Source organism: Pipistrellus hanaki (genome assembly GCF_964339955.1).
Source record: "Pipistrellus hanaki genome assembly, chromosome: 14".
NCBI classification, from domain to species: domain Eukaryota; kingdom Metazoa; phylum Chordata; class Mammalia; order Chiroptera; family Vespertilionidae; genus Pipistrellus; species Pipistrellus hanaki.
The window spans coordinates 35,172,094-35,186,182 of record NC_140516.1 but is presented as its reverse complement, the minus strand read 5'-3'; the positions used below and the strand labels follow the sequence as shown (position 1 = coordinate 35,186,182).

At 42.8% G+C, this 14,089-nt stretch overlaps 1 protein-coding gene across 1 annotated transcript in view; it reads left to right on the top strand.

Moving 5' to 3' along the window:
• The first annotated feature begins 5,207 nt into the window (after positions 1–5,207).
• Positions 5,208–14,089, top strand: part of BLNK (B cell linker) — a 57,231-nt gene continuing 48,349 nt past the window's right edge. The window contains exon 1 of the mRNA XM_084903534.1: positions 5,208–5,483. Coding sequence (XP_084759660.1) covers positions 5,437–5,483 — 47 coding nt within the window. The 5' untranslated portion in view covers positions 5,208–5,436. The remainder of the gene's footprint in view (positions 5,484–14,089) is intronic.

Sequence of the window (14,089 nt, the reverse complement as noted above, 5' to 3'; positions counted from 1 at the left end):
CATTTAGGATAACGTGCCACTGTGAATCTGGGCTATTTCATTAGTTACTGTGGCTTGACTGTGAACTACTTTGAAGATGGATATTGACAAATTCCTCTTCGGTGATCAGTGGCTATCTGATTGAAGCTGTGAACTTCAAATGGCTCGGGTTTGATCGTTGAGGTTACTTTGCTTTGTGAAGAGAGGAAAAACCCAGTTCTCACTTATAGGGCATGTAGATATGGCACTTTGACCTAAACCAAGGTCATCCTCAATCCAAAAGTAAGGGAGAGTCTGGGATAGCCTTCAAATAAGTGCACCTCCCCCAACTCCTGGACCCTTCCTCTCTGACTACCAGGATTGTGAGCCCTCCAGATAGTTTAAGTAAGGCTGGTTGGGAAAGGTTAAGTGAATAACCTTTCAAATTCTACACATTGCCCTTAAATATAGATCCAGTAAACTGAGCTTCAGTGGTGTATGACTTTCAGATGCATGGTTAGAAAAGCAAATTATATCTTGTGTAAGGTTTTTTTTATCGAAATCTTAAAGGGGATAAAGCTTAATTAATGATAAAACAACTCAATTATCTAGCTCCATATCACTTCAGTCCTATATATAAATCAAATTTAATTTTAATAGTTTTATGGAAAGACTATCCATGTAGCAGAGGCTTGGTTTTATCCATTTATAGTTCTTTCTTCCTTATCTGGGAACAAGGCCTGGGAATGAGAATGGGGTGGGTCTGACTACAGAAAAGCAATAGGAGGTTGAGTAGTGATCCAGGTGAGGGCCAAGGCTGGAGTGAGAGCAGGGCAAAGGTGGCAATATTACAAAGGAGAATCTTGTTGGCACATTGGCTCAGAGGACAGAAGAGAAGGAAGGAGGTGGAGATGACACACAGGCCAGGAATTTTCTATCCTGATTACAGGCTATTGTAATATTCTTGCCAACCAGGGACTTGGTCTGATATAATGAGGAAAGGCTGTTTTCTTCTAAGCTATTCTCCTAATATACAGATGCTACACTCCAGGCTAATGTGACATATAGAATATTGAGTTTAATAAATAGATAAAATAGGGAACTGATTTGTGTCACAGAAAGTGAAAGCTTAAGATCTAAAGAGCCTTTTCCCATTTGTTCACATCACAGAGTTGCTCTCTTCCTGCCCCCCAGTTCCCACAAAGGAGAGCAGACAGATCTCTACCAGTATCTACCATACTTCCTTTCTCTCTCTGCCTTTCCATGGCCTCTCCTGATATTTTTCCCCACTGGCTCACTCAGGCTCCCTTCTCCTTCTGGGCTCCTATCTGGCACTGGCCAGTTAACCAAGCTGGGTCTGACCAACAGCCAGCTCCTGCTACTTTGGCTTGCATGCATCAGAAAGCTACCAGGGCCACTGTACCTGCAGGCACACACATACCCATCTCCACCCCACCCCACCCCAAGTAGTGCCAGCACAAGAGAGAAAAGAGAGTGAATGATGGTTTGGGGGTTAAGGCTCTTGGCTCAGGGGTCAGCAAGATGAATGGCCTCTGGTAAATTATGCCGCATTTCTGAGGTCCAGGCTTCAGATCATAATATGAGGAATGATAATAACACCCCCTCATAGAGTTGTTGTGAGGCTGACTATCATGGGAGTAGGTTATGGTTAGAACCATACTGCATAGTACCAATGCTACACCCTGTCTACTTTCTTTGGCAGTTTGCTAAACCAGACCTGGCAAGGGAAAAGCCATCAGCAGGTGGATGGCAGGAAGAGAGGGTGAACAATAGCTGATCGCCCAATTCCAGTGAGGACTCAGACTACTTCCGCAGCTCTGTAAACTGCCACACACCTAGCCCCGCTTTGGGAAGCAACCTATTATGGACAATCAGAGCTTTCTCTTCTAGAAACTGAGAGTGTTTCCACTGGTGGAATCCAATTTGTGTGCACGTGGACCAGTGTCCAGGTGCCAAGAAGGAGCTTGACCCCTCCTTGAATCCCCTTTCCTATACTTAATGAGAAATTGAGGTCAGGAGACTAAGTGATTCCTCACGGTCATGGTTAATGCCAGGACAGGGCCCTCTACTGAGTCACTGATCTCTTCTGCAATGATAAAGCCCTCTGACTGGCAGCTTAGACTATGGAAACAGGCTTGGTTTGAATCCCAGCTCTTCCACTGATGATAGCATAACTTTGGGGTCTATAAATAGGTTTCTTCACCTGTAAAATAAATGTCATCATAATATACAAACATGGAAGCATTCAATAAGCATGTTGTTGTTTGTTATCATTAATATTGATAGATGCAAAAAAAAAAAAAAAAAAAAAAAAAAAAAGAGCCCAAGAGAAATCACGGCTGGTCTTAATCCCAAGCTCCAGCATTATCTGTCTTCTTTTCTCAAGACTAATCATCTCACAGAGCTAACTGAGATTTAGGCAGGCTGTCCTGGCTTTAGACTATAATTCTTTCATTTGTTTTTGTTAATATTTAATACCTACAGTAGGTACCTATATACCCACCCCTCAAGAACTAGGACACTGGCATTGCCTTGAGTGCCCCTTCACTCCAATCCCACTCCTTGGTAACCATTCTTCTGGATTTTACATTTATGGTTTCCTGCCTTGGTTTGACTATATCTGTACATCTCATAAATTATATGAGTTAGTTTTACATGTCTTTAACCTTAATATAACTGTAATCATGCTAGATGATCTTTTTAACTTGTCTTTATTGCTTAAATTATTTTTGTTATTTATCCATACTAATGCAATTGTATTTTTCACTGTGTAATAGTACTCCCATTGCATGAATATGCCACAACTAATCTATTCATTCTCTTGTTGATATAAAATTGGATTATTTTATTTTCTATTAGAAATGGTGCTTCAATTTTTGTGCATGACCTTGATATACATGGAATACTCTTCATGCTCAGTTACATCTATGGCCCATGCTGTGTCATAGATAAGTATGTCATTGCACCTGCTTACATTTTTATCAGCAGTGTATAGAACTTCTCAGTTTCTTTAAGGTTTGGATTATCCATTTTTCAACCTGGTGATTAATCAACCAATCACATGTAGATAGAGACATGGCACAGTGAGCATAGATATGTTGTTTTGGCATATGTTGTTCTTCCTGTGCTATGAAAACCATGTTTTGTGATCTCATTCCTTTTATAAGTATTGGTTAAGACTCAGTGTCCTCGATTTCCATGCTTTCACTGACCTCTATGGGAAACCGGTTACATCTGCTGAATGGTTGGGGCAGCCTGGAACATGGTGGCTGCCACACTCCACACCCCATGGGGCAACGTGTCCAGTCTGAAAAAATAGACTCTCGTTCTCATCCTGTCAGACTAAATACAGTAAAAAGAAGAAAGACAAGTGGCTGTAAAAAGAAAAAGCAGAAGTGTAACTCTGGCCCCCAGTCTTTTTCTCTGGGGAAAATAAGAAGTTGCCAGCCCAGGTGCTGAGCAGAGTTTTGGTTGAGAGAAAAATCAAGTGGCCGATGGGTGTAGTTTACCATTATTTAGAAGGAACAAGATGATTATCATCATTCCATTCAATGAAGCTTGGTTTTCCTGATCCTTGACGACATTCCATGTGTCTTCATCATCCTAGATTACTGGTTTCACTCAGGAACTCTGGGAAGAGGGTGGGAGGAGGTTTGGAGCTTCTTCGGGACACACTGCAAGAATATTGAGCTGCTTGTTTGGGGAAATAAATGATTGCAGGAGACAAGTGCTCTCGTTTTTCTTATGAAGATTGCACTCTTGCTGGACTGGCCAATTCGGTGTCTTGGCCAAGCAGAAGGGCCCTACCCTTCAATAGCTCTGAGGACTCAGCTCCTAAAAATCTGGTCGAACTAGAAATTCAGATGTAGTACCTGAATGTGAATAATGAAGATGTACTTGGTGAAATACAGAACCTCTGTACAAAGGTGAGGCACGGGAGGGAAGAAATCCATCTACCGCTTCCACCCCTGCCATTGCTACTGCTACTGCTCTGGCAACCCCACTTCTGCCTCCCTCCGCCTCCTCTTCCTTTTGTCTTCTCTCCTTTGTCTCTTCCTCCTCTATCTTGGGTCTGTAACAGGAGAAGTACATGGGAGCCCTCTACTTTGTCCTTTCGGTGTATTCTTTAGACCTGGGAGAGGACTGGTCACCTGGATAATTGAGGGAACTGTGTTCCTACTCGCAAAAGTGAGCAGGGCATTCCTGCTGGCTACAGGAGAGTATGCCTAGGTATAAAAGGAATGGTCCCCCTAATTTCCTTTTTCCCCAATCCTAAACTGCCTTCTGCTCTCTAAATGACAAACATTTAGAGGTTTTCAGAATAGGTCAAAGGAATAGTCAAGTCTTCCAGAAGGCAAGTGGACCTACCTGCAGGTGTGCTTCCCTCCTCCCTGGTCCTCGCCCCACCCTGGTCCTTCCCTCCTCCCTGGTCCTCGCTCCCAGGTCTGCACTCCTCTGGGTCTGGTGAGCAGAAGACAGCGAGCAGTGAGTGAGGGCAGAAGGGACAAAGGCAGTGAGGAGAGTGGCACCCTGTTTCTCAGGGAACTTCCAAATGGCCCGATGTCAGCATTGCATTGTTGGGAGATTGTTAGATTTGTTCTCAGCTGACATTTGGGCACATCTGGTTTTGTTTGCAAGCATCTGGCTGTCGGCATAACTCCTGACTCCACCAACCGGATCAGGAGGACACACATCTTATGGTGGAGAGCCTCTCCCCTTTTCCAGATCACCTATTTCCACCTGATCTAGGGAATTATCTATCCCATTTTAGATACATCTTCAGGAAAAGAAAACTCTCATTCTCTGAGGTGACTGTTTCCTGAGTACCCTATGCCACTGACAACTCTGATATTTAAAAATATTTGGAAGGTGTAAGGGACAAGCAGAACAATATAAAAATGCCACTTTCATATAATTTCCATTTTCAAGTGGAAAAGTTTACCCATGACTTTATGCAAATGAGCATAAAGTTCCAAAGAATCCTTCAGATGGAATGGGTTATTCTGCTTTTTCTTGAGCCCAGGAAGCTGCTGGGGACAGCATGACACCTGCTGGAAATAGGACTAGATGTGTTCGACACAACAGGAAGTAGTGACCAGCAGAGCTTGCCCTGACCTGGTTACAAATCTGGTTATAAAAGAAAGCAGCTGGAAAGAAATTTGCATGTCCAATAGGTTTCACTATTAAAGTTTACACAACGTGGAATAGTCAGCCAAGCTGGCTGGCTCCCCAGATCACATGATTATGTAGAAACATGAAACTTAGCTATGTGTTCGAGCAAGTTTTACTTCTCCCTGGTGCAAGGGTGTTTGCCAGCAGCCTGCACTCTCAGAAATCAGACTCAAGTGACTGGGGCCCTTGAGATCAAAGGTTTATCATGCTTCTCCCTAGGAGGGCCAGAGACTGCTGACGTTACCACTGGACGGTTATTTGTGGTTCTTATCATCACCAAAAGGAATGGACAAGCTTAATAAAATAACTGTCCCTGCCAGTCAAAAATTGAGGTAAGATTCTCCCCAATCATTTTTTTTTCCTTCTCCTTCTCCTTCTGCTTTTTCCCAATGATCTTTCTGCATCTCAGAAAAGCTGAAATCCTAGAATACTTTCTAGTTCTAAGGCAGTGGGTGGCAACTGCCATAGGGAAGTGGGCAGGATTTTTAAAGAAGTGTGTAGGAATAAGTGGGTTTGTTCTGGCTGGCTGTTGCCAATAATAAAGTATAAAACTCTGGAGGGAAAATAAAAAGAAATGTCAAAAGTTTAAATTCTACAAAAGATCAGCTTTCAGAGTATGAATACAGCTAGCTTTTGCTAAGGAATAGTCTAATCTGGTCCTCAACAATTTCATTGTAGATTGCTATGTAATGTGAAGGGTTGTTGTAATCATTTTATTAATTTACTTTGTGGGTATATATCACACGTGTTTTGGGGAGATTGGGTCTGTTTTTCTCATGTCCTTATGTCAGTGTAACAATTATCTATAAAAATCCACTTAGAACAAATACACCAGAAATGACCCCGGGGCAATAATCAAGAAACTTCTTTGATTAATGGAAAAGATAACTTCACAAATTTTGAGTTTGAAAGTCTTCTTTTTGTCTCATTGTAAGGGCACCATGGTTTTTGGAGACTGGGACTTTTAAAATGTTCAATGATTGTTTTATATTCCAACTACCGTTTGAACTTCAGTTTTTCACAGGTGTGACTTGTGTAGCAAGTAAGTTATTACAAATATCAAGGAACTAAAACTTTCGAGACCAAATTTAAGAGCAATTAGCCGGGCATTGGCAGAAGGACAGCCCTTCATAGTTAAAATAAGGGCCGTATGGCTGGCAGGTGCATGGTAAATGCAGTTGGAGGTGAACTTGATGTGAAATCAGTAGGTGGTATCGCAAGGTCAGCCATTTTGAGGGCATGTTGTTGGGTGTCTGCGTCTGATCTGCAGGGACAGGGGACAAGAAGGCACTCTGTCAAGCCCTTGGTCTCAAGTTCCTACTCCCTCATGGTGGGGGGGGGGGGGCGGGAAAACCATGGAAGTAGCAGTATAAGAAAGGAATTAGGGTAGATGGAGAAGGTTTCAGGGAGAAAGTGCTTGCTTCAAGAGCTAGGCTTTGAAAATATCTTCTATTCGGTTGGTTGCCTTTTTGTTTTGTTAGTGGTTTCTTTTGCTGAGCAGAAGCTTTTTAGTTAGATATACTGATCATGTATCACAGACTTGAACAATTGAAACCTACATAATCTTATTAACTATGTCACCCCAATAAGTTTAGTTTTAGAAAAGAGAGCTAGGCTTTGAGAGGTAGGTGAAAGAACAGTAGAAGAAAAGCGTTATGTGCTGGGAGGGAGGAAATACAGGAGCTGACACGTGGAGCTGGACTTCAGAAGGGTCCATTGTGAGATGATGAGAGCAGAGACAGCAGAGTAGGGCGTGCAGGACCAGAAGTTCCCGATAAGGCTGGATGCATGGGGTGGGGCCAGATTACAAAGGACAGTGAGGACAAGGTTAGAGAATGGGTTACACTGTTAGAGGTGTCATGCCAGCAAACTTATGGGGAGCTGGCAGAATGGACTGAAGGGGGGTGGAAACTGAAAGCAGGGAGACTCAATAGGTGGGGCAGTTAAGTAAGCTAAGCATATAGAGTTGCAGGCCTGGATTTGGGGCACAGCAGTGAGAAGGGAAAGGGAAGAAGAGGTAGGAAAAACATGCCAGAGAAACTAACAAGGACTGGATCTTAGGGCTTCTCTCAAATGAGAAGGAGGGTTTTCAAAGGTCATTCTCAGAGGTATTTCATAACCTGGAGCTATACTAAGTCTTAGTATACAAATGGGAATTTAAAGAAAGGCAATAAAACATAAATCACTTGATGATCCCTCCCTCTGGGACAAAGTCCAGCTTGATCATAGAGTGGTCATAGGTAATATACACCCATAGATTATGGGGAAGTAAAACAAAATTATATTGTGGATAATCATACACTACACTCATCGGCTTTGGCAGAAATAACTTTTTTTTTTTCCACTTGGTTACTCAGTTGTCTTTACAGAATTGGCAAAATGTGCACTGTCAACGTGGAACTTTGGAAAGAAATGAAATTGTAAGCACAATGGACTTAAAGCACCATCTTACATCTTTTTCTGTAATTACATGGGAGAGTGAGAAATAGGTAAATGAAATACTTGATCCCTGTGATTTAAATTCTCTGTCCCAACTGGTTAACACCAATTCAAAAGGTTGCCTAACTGTGCAATTATTTGGCACCAGATGACAATATAAGTGGAGAGTTGTGTATATACACTCTTAGGATTATCAAAGTTTATATGAGACTTTGCTTAAATTCTTAGCCACAAACGTAGAAAGATAGTGAGTATCTGTCAAGGTTGGCTAAAAGGGATGACTCTGATCTAGGGGATATATTCCCAGGGCTGAAAAAAAAAAAAAAACTGGAGCAGAAGGAGTGACCAGAAAGGAAGGGAAATCAGAATCAGAATCAGAATCAGACACGGAAAGGAGGGAAGGGAGGATTGGTTGGAAACAAGTGATCCTCAAAACGAAGGAGAAAGAGAAGGTTCCTCGATGAACACCGTTGGGGATCAGTGTCACCCTGAGATTGTGCTGTGGAAGAGCTGAGTTATCCTGGACCACAGAAATGCGTGAACACAGATTCTCCCCTTTTCTCTCTCATCGGGGCACTACAGGAAGTAGGTTTCTCTGTTAATAGTAATTCATAACCCCTCAGGATCTTCTACTTGATTTTTAGCCATGATTTTCCCTGGATTTTATGAGACAATGATATCATCAGAAACCCAGCTCAGACCTGGGTTCTCAATCCTTCCACAGTAAACATTCCCATGGTCATAAAAAGTTTACACTTCTAGGTAAACATTTCAAAACTTACAATCCTGATTACGTTGACTATGTTCTTTTCAAGTTAGTGAAACTGGTTTGAAAAGGAAATTTTATATTTTTGTACTTTTAATAACCTCCCAGAGACTCATCATCTGTGCTTTTGTATTTTTCTTTGTAGCACCTGCAAACACGTATTCACTTATTTTTACAAATGCAAAGGGTCTTGGAAGTGAATCTGATTAAGTCAAGTCTCCCCAGTCTTTATCTTATTGGTTAAAGAGTACAGTAGTTTTCAGTCAAACTGACACCTATGTAACTTTAGGGATATTTATTTAATCTCCCTGCTCCCAGTTTGTTTTTTGCAGCTGATAACTCAGGGATACTAACAGTACCGATCTCATACAGCTGCTGAAAGGATTAAATATATTATTTTGTGAGACAGTGGCACCCAGTGAATCTGGCACATTGTAATGTTGGAGTTTAAAATGGTAGTTTTAAAATGATATGGAATTAATATCAATATTATTATTCTTGTTAATTCCATAGGATGCAATTGATTTTCTGAACATACACATGGGACTTTACGTTAATCATTGATAAATGGCATGTTAGTTTCAGTTCTCCTTTCTGGCTATTTTGGTGATTTTACCTGTTGATTCTGACATCTGTGGCATTAAGCTTTGCATGGACTGTCCATGTGACATCACCCCTCCTCCGCCTTCAGCTAAGAGGCTAAAGAAATTGTTGAGCACGACAGAGCCCTGTCATGGGTGTCTGGGTTCAATGCTAGGACTCTCACTTGGAGATCTGACTTAACAAACTCTGGGCTATGACTTCTCTTCTCAGGTCATGGAATTCTCAATTGGAGTTTCTAGTTACTTGACATACCAATTTCTGAAGAAACAAGTTCACCTTCTTTTCACCTTTCTGGCACTAGTGCCCTCTCTGGTTTTCCTTGTTTCTGTCAATAGTATCATCATTAACTCAAAGTCCTCCTCTCTCTGCACCTCCACTCACCTACCACACCCAACAGTCTTTCCTTTATGATGCCTCCATATATGCTCTTATCTTCCTTTTCTACCACAGCATCCTAGATAAAATTTCATCTCCCCTGTGTCCCACATCTACAAAACAAGAAGTTTGGGCCAGACAATTCCCAAAGTCCCTCTGAACTCTGTGTTACATTTTCTAACACTGTTATTTTATCCCATGACTCTCGGGAAATATTTCCTGAATGCATTATTCATGTATTTGAGACAATCTGTTTTCTTATTGTGTTGAAACTGCCCACCTCTAACACTGGGGCCAGAGAAGGATTCTAGATAGCATCTAGATAAGATTATCTGGAAGATAACTGATGTATTTAGAAGGACAATGCAATTGGAGCCTAAAAGGGCTGAGCTCCAGTTATTAGCCACGGGTCTTGAGGAAGTCACTGGGCTTTTCTAAGCCTCAGTTTCCTCAACTGTAGATGCCCTCCTCACAGGTTTGTTGTGAAGACTGAATAAAATAACATGGACTGAAAACTACTTATAATATTTTTCCAGTAGCTCACGGTGGATAGAGCAAATCTTGAATGCACAGGTGTCAGGGGGCATCTCTCCTCTCCTTAATAAGCTTAGGTTAGAGGCCAGTGCTAATGTGGGAAGGCAAAAAGGAGGCACCACTTCTGATGATAGAGATCTGATAAGCTTCCATTCTCCTCACACTGCATTATGTCATCTGAGAATCCTCTTAGCTGGGCCATCTTGTGTCACACGGATGGATGGACTACTCAGACGAAGCCTCTTTGTCCTTATGGAAAAGCTACCCAGGAGCCACATTATTAGATATTTGCTATATGTGTGTGTGGATCTCAGAATCATCAGCTAAGAAAACTCATGGCACTCTTTCTCACCCACGGCTGTGCCAGGAAAATCTACACCAGAGTCCCCATATCCAAGGCACACCCTCTCCTGAAGCCAAGGATCACCTATGTGCCATGTCTGAACAAGTCCTTCCTCTATGCAGCCGATCTCCAAATGGGCTATGATGCAATTAATTAGGTTTCCAAGAATTGAAGCGCAATTACATTCCATCCCTGCCTCCCACATCAGTGGATTAGAGGAGACTAGGCTGGTACCAAATGCTTCAGACACACATTTACAGACAATCTCTCTCCCCACCTCCTTCCCCCACACACACATAGATGACGAACCTCTTCTGTAGAATTTACTAGTTTGGTTCATTTTCAAAGAGGATTTAACTATTGCCCTTATGCAATGACATCAAAGAATCTAAGCTGGTTAAAGAATACAGTTTAGAAAGAAAAAAAAAAAAGAGAGAGAGAGAGAAAGTAAATGACAGCTTGTTATAGGGAAATTAAAATACTGGATGGTTTTCTTTGGCCATCCAGTGGTTCTCTACCAGGGTCGATTTTGTCCTCTAGGGGATATTTGACTGCCACAATTGGGGAGGGAGGTGTCATAGGCACCTAGTGGTAGATGCCAGGGGAGCTTCTAAACATCCTTCATTGTATAGTGCAGTCCTCATGGCAAAGGATTATCTGGCCCCAAATGTCAGTAGTGCTACTGTTGAAAAACTCTGATTCAGGCCAAGAAGCACATACTATCCATTTGTATATTTTTATAGCGACAGTGTGTACTTAAAGTTTAGAATATAATATATTTGACTTTGCAATTGATGCATCCTCTGCTCACTGGACTGATTTTCCTCAGTCAGGGATAGTTTGGGTGAAGGGTTGCCAAGGGAAAGGGCTAGAAGTACTTGGGCCTATAATTTAATGATTTGTTGTGGTGATGGTTGTTTTGGGGTGTGTGTGTGTGTGTGTGTGTGTGTGTGTGTGTGTGTGTGTTTCAAAAAGTATTTTTTGTCTAACAAAACTAGATTCCATGAACTACATGCACCATTGAGGTACATGTTGTTCTCTCCTGGGTAGGGAAATGGGAGCAGGAAAAAATTCCAGATATAAGATCTCCCTGGAATAGTCTCTGTTTCTACCTCTGTAAGTAGATTTGGTTTCCTCGAGTGGAAACCCTCAGAGCTGGGATAGAAAGTGATGTCATAGCTATTAAAAACCCAAGGGCTCACAGATCTGACCCAATGGCCAAATTCTGGACAGAGGTGGACCTTCTGCTCTTGTCCTGGAGTAGCTTATATTGCCCTGAAATCCATGGGTAGAACATTGCCTGATAAAGACAAATGAAGGCGTGGAGGGGAGATGATTGGTATTTGTTTGGTCTTCTCCATTACATATGAAGACTCTGCAGCTGTGTCTGTGAGGAACGAGTTTGGAATAACTTTCATCAGCTGGGGTAGTTTCAACTGCAGTATTCACCCTCTGAGTCCCCTGATCTATATTTTGTGAAAATGATGGATGGGTTTTGAGGATGCAGCTTAAAAAACACACACTCACTTATTATAAAGCAATCCTCTATCTCCCCCTATGCCATTCCCCATAACTTCTTAAGTTGGTATCGATCTTACCCAAATGTCAGAAAACAGTTTTCCTGATTCTCTTGTGCTACCAGGAATGTGAGGGGTGCAGGCTGGCGTGGGGCTGCTGTAATGTCAGATGCTCCCGGCTCCTGGTTAATCCCAGATTCTGCCTCCAAGCTAAAGGGGCTTCAGTACTCTTGGCAACTGTAGAAATGGCCTTGCCCCTTACCCAGACAGCTGAGGGCTGTCTGCTCCCAAAGAGCTCCTCCCACAGGCCCCTGCTCTCCTGGTCTGGCCCACCTTCTCCTACCTGTCCCACCCCTCCTCCCTTATCTGTGGGCAGCTACACTTACAGGATTATTTTTAACTCCAATGTTTTTTTTAATAACCTTTTCTGGTCTAGCCCCCAAACAAGCCATTTTCCTTCTAGTCCAGCATGGCTGTTTCTGTGCTAATTTCAAAAGTAACGCAAGGAGCCGAAACCGGTTTGGCTCAGTGGATAGAGCATCAGCCTGCGGACTGAAAGGTCCCGGGTTCTATTCCGGTCCAGGGCATGTACATTGGTTGCAGGCACATCCCCGGTAGGGGGTGTGCAAGAGGCAGCTGGTCGATGTTTCTCTCTCATTGACGTTTCTAGCTCTCTGTCTCTCTCCCTTCCTCTCTGTAAAAATATCAATAAAATATATTTTTTAAAAAGTAGAGATATGTAATAATTTAAATAATAAAGAATTTTTAAAAAAGTAAGGCAAGGAAGCCAGCTTCAGGGCCATGTACCTCCTTGGTGAGTCATGCTTCTCCGTTAGCCACTTTCCTGAGAAAGGAACTCATAACCCCAGGGGCATCCCTGCCTCCCCCAGTCTAGCTGGGGCCCCAGACCTACTCCAACCAGACAGCATCCTTTCCCACATGCAGCGGGGGCCACTGAGCTCCTGGGTAATGTGGCCATGCACTCACTCAGGGCCCGTGTCCCAAGAGCCCCATTCTGGGGTGAATGCCGTGCTGTCACAGTCTTGAAACTCTGGATAATACTCAACAAGGGGCCCTGCATTTTCATAGTGCACTGGCCCCAGAAATTATGTAGCCAGGGCTGGCCACAGGATCCATGAATCATGAGGCTGAGCCTGCTCCCCCTGCAATGTGTAGGGACGTGGACATCAATGGAGAAGCCTCTGCCCAGGTCATAGAGGTTTGCCTGCCAAGGACTGAGAGGCCATCTCTCTGCCCCTTTATTTCTCAGGTAAGAAAGCCAAGACTCAGAGAGGAGACATTACCTGTGCAAGCTCACACCACAGAGCCTGTTCTAGAGCCACACTTTAATGTCTGCCAGCCAGGAAGATGAGTAGGCCACATCCTCCTGCCCCCTCCCTTCACCCCCGCAACGCACCCTCCACCCCCTGGGTCATTTACTGGCCAATTAAACATTCTAACTTAGTCTGGATTCTAAAATTTTACTAGACATTTTTTTTTTTTTTTAAATTAAAAGGCAACTAACTTACTAGTCAGAATCCCCAGTGAAGCCCTACCCAATCATGCTGTCAGTGTTTCGGGCTTTTACATGTTTCTATGTCCCAACTTGAATCTCACGCTTACTCAGATGTGTTTGATATACACTTTTAAAGAATCCTCCCACTGGCTAGGTGCTAAATTTAGGTCTCTTCCAGGCACCTTATTATGTTGAGACTAGCACCTCTGTGGCTGCCTTCTCTTTTTACCCCTTCTTTCTCTCTTTTTAAAACAATGTTTAAAATGAATTTATGAGGGTGACATTGGCTCCTAAGACCACCACATAGGTTGCAAAGTATACAACTCAAGACAACATCATCTACACACTGCATTGTGTGCCCATTGCCTAAGCAAAGTCTTTCTGTTCCCATTCTCCCCACTCCCCTTTGCCCACCTCCACTTACCCCCTCAACCCCCTTTCCCTCTGGCTAACACCACATTGCTGCCTGTGTATACATGCTATATATATATATATGGTTGTTGTTTTTCTTAATACCTTCACCTTCTTTCATCTATCCTTCCAAACCCTCTCCCCTCCGACAGCTTTCTGATCAGCAATTCACAGCTTCATTCATTCTTTCCTTTCTTCCATGAAGAAACATTTATTGAGCATTTACTGTTCAGTGAGCACTGATCTGGTCACTGCCTTTGAGGACCACAAAGTCCACTGGGAAAAAATATATATTTAACCAAGTAATCCCAACAAAGAATTGTTGGGAGAGGCAGTCTCCTACGTGCAGTATTTCAAAGCCCACTCAAATCACATAATAATGGGCCTTGGGCCTGGAATACTTCCTTAGAAGAGATAAGGAGTTCTTGCAGGCT